The 2558-nt window shown below is 38.3% G+C and overlaps 1 protein-coding gene across 1 annotated transcript; it reads right to left on the bottom strand.

Annotated features, from left to right (window-relative positions):
• LOC130556044 (gamma-crystallin M2-like) lies at window positions 1-968 on the bottom strand. The gene is made up of 3 exons (XM_057336696.1): window positions 935-968; window positions 545-787; window positions 1-340 (listed from the first exon to the last, which is right to left on the bottom strand). The coding sequence occupies exons 1-3, from the start codon at window positions 944-946 to the stop codon at window positions 68-70; spliced, it is 528 nt and encodes a 175-aa protein (XP_057192679.1). The 5' UTR covers window positions 947-968; the 3' UTR covers window positions 1-67.
• Between the last annotated feature and the right edge of the window lie 1590 nt (window positions 969-2558).

The following is a 2558-nucleotide window of genomic DNA, read 5'->3' as shown; positions in this document are numbered from 1 at the left end:
TTAAAGAATTCCCAATACACAATGATTAGTATTGTAGGAAATTATTTTATTGGAACATTAGAACATATTAGTACCAGGAATCCATGATACGCCTCATGCTCATGAATCTCATGCCACCCATATTACTGAAGCTCCTGTACTCTCCAGGCCTGAAGTACGACATTCTGCCTCTGTAGTTGGGCTGCTCATACATGAGCCAGTGACCGTCCATCACATGACATGACTGGCAGTGAGACATGCGGTAGCGGTCCATGATGTTGTCACAGTCATCCATCATCTCATACATCTGTCCTCCAAAGTTCTCCCTCTCATAGATCCTCATTCTGTAGGATCCCCTGTACTGTATGCGAAAAGTATGCCTTAATGTATGTTTATTGACCAGAACCAATTAACTGACAATTGAAAACATAAATCTGAAACATTTTAGTTTAGTTGGGGATTATCATAATTTGACAGTCTACAAAGATACTAAATCAGATTTTTTTGTTTCAATATTCTCCATATTGATTTATTATAAACACATCAAAATATTTTCTGTTCTCACCATTGGGATCATACGACAGGACCTGATGCAGTCATTCATTCCAAACATAGACATGTAGTCAGCGTACTCGCCCCTCTTAAAGAAATACTGGTTTCCCATGTAGTTGGTACGGTCATACATCATGAAGCATCCACTCTCCACTCTACAGGAGTGACAGCGGCTCAGGTTGGAGGACATGTCAGCACAGTCGCTCATACATTCGTAAGAGCGACCCTGGAAGTTCCGGTCCTCGTAGAAGATGACCTGAGAAAAGAAGAAACACGTTAATAGTGACTGATTAACAGCATTACAATATTAAACATTACCAAAATAATTGAGCTGCTTTGGTTTTGTTGTGTGTAGGTTGGAACTGTATTAAGGGTATGATTCTTTTTTTTTATCTTCGCTTACTTTTCCGTGCATGGTTGCGGTTGTAGTTTTTTTCGAACTTGCCAATGCAATGACAGCCTGCTGCCTTTATACTATATGGACTCCCAAAGAATTTGTATTCCTATTGTTTAAAAGGCCTTAGTCAGCGGCATGGTGTGGTGAGGTTTACTGTTTGTATCCACTTGAAAGGGCTATTATTTCAAGCCTTGTTGTGGAGAATATTAGAATTTTCTGCTTTTTAAGCAGTTCGAATGGCAAGACAGCACTCAAATGAAAATAGGCCATACGTGCTTGTGTAACTTGGTCTTGTATATTTTATACCAGCTACAGTAACTATTCATTGGTTCTAAGCATTGGATATTGCAAGTTACATATTACTCTGTTTATTTTATATAAAAACTGTCCTTGTAATTGTATTCCTCACAGATTGACATAAATAGTAAAAAAAAAGAAGATGCTTGACAAGATTCATGTTTCCCATTAACAATTTTTTAAACATATACAGTATATATTTTTTCTGTCATCCAGGTAACAAGATGCCCATTTTATCAATCAATTTTGCCCATTGTTGTTTTTGTCTGTTTTACCTTAAGTGCAATAAAGTGTATGCTCTTGCTTTTAAAGTTGCTGTGGTTAATAGGGGTGGGTGAAAAAATCGATTCACATTTGAATCGCGATTCAGTCCTCTTGCGATTCGATTCACAGATTTCCGAAAATTGATTTGCTAGTTAAAATGACAATTGGTGATGTTGTCGGAACAAAAAAGGTGAAACAGCCGGACAGTCGAGAGACCACACACCTTAAGCCCAGCAACAGCGGGGCTAAAAGAAATACACCCCGTCCCATTTTTAGCAAGGGCAAGTTTTTGGAAATACTTCGGATTTTATCAACTTTATGGTAAGAAGGAGCTTGACAAGACATATGCAATATGCAAGCTTTGTAAAGCGAAGGTGAAGTAATTTGAGAACACTAAACGTAAAGACTCGCATCGAATGCCATCATTCCAGCAAAATTGAATAAAATCTAACTTCTTAACTGGCGCAGCCCTTTTTAAGCCTACTCGTGAAAACCCACTGTTGGCACTAAAATAGATGTAACTCATGAATTATTTTTTTAAATTATTGCAGATTATTGCTAAAAAAAAAAGAAATCACAAAAACAATGTAAGTGATTTCGCTATGTTTATTGTAATAGAAAAAAACTATAAAAGCTTTGTTTTTCTTTTATAAAAAATACATTTAAAATAATTACGGATCAGCCGCAAAATTTCATAAGTCAAAGTGTCAGGACTCGGGTTTGATCCAGGCTCACTTTTCCTCTTTCATTTGTTTTGTTTTTGCACTCTTCCACGTGTGCTCTCGCACAGCTGTGGCCACTCTATCATTACGCTCTCTTGCGCACCTGTTCTCTCTCTTCTCATTATTCTTTCTCTGTTATATTCGCCTCTGTCCTTCTGTCTCTCGCCAGTGTGTTTTACTAGCGAGGTGTGTTTTACTAGTTTTGCTCTTCGCCTTGCCCCTGTACTGAGGTACATCATCTTGTCGTGTTTTGTGAAACTAACCTTGTCTTTTGTCCAGTGCGGGCGCTTCCTGAGTGGTGTGTTCCAGCCAGACCGCCTTGGACTGTCTCTTCGGTTTCTACTACT

The sequence above is a fragment of the Triplophysa rosa genome, linkage group LG6, assembly GCF_024868665.1.
Source record: "Triplophysa rosa linkage group LG6, Trosa_1v2, whole genome shotgun sequence".
NCBI lineage: Eukaryota > Metazoa > Chordata > Actinopteri > Cypriniformes > Nemacheilidae > Triplophysa > Triplophysa rosa.
The sequence above is the reverse complement of the archived record's forward strand: the minus strand, read 5'-3'. Positions and strand labels throughout refer to the sequence as shown.

Excerpts from the sequence above, each read along its gene's own strand:
- LOC130556044 (XM_057336696.1), bottom strand. Across the intron at positions 341-544 it reads CCTGTCGTATGATCCCAATG|TACAGGGGATCCTACAGAAT; the intron begins GTGAGAACAGAA and ends TTTCGCATACAG.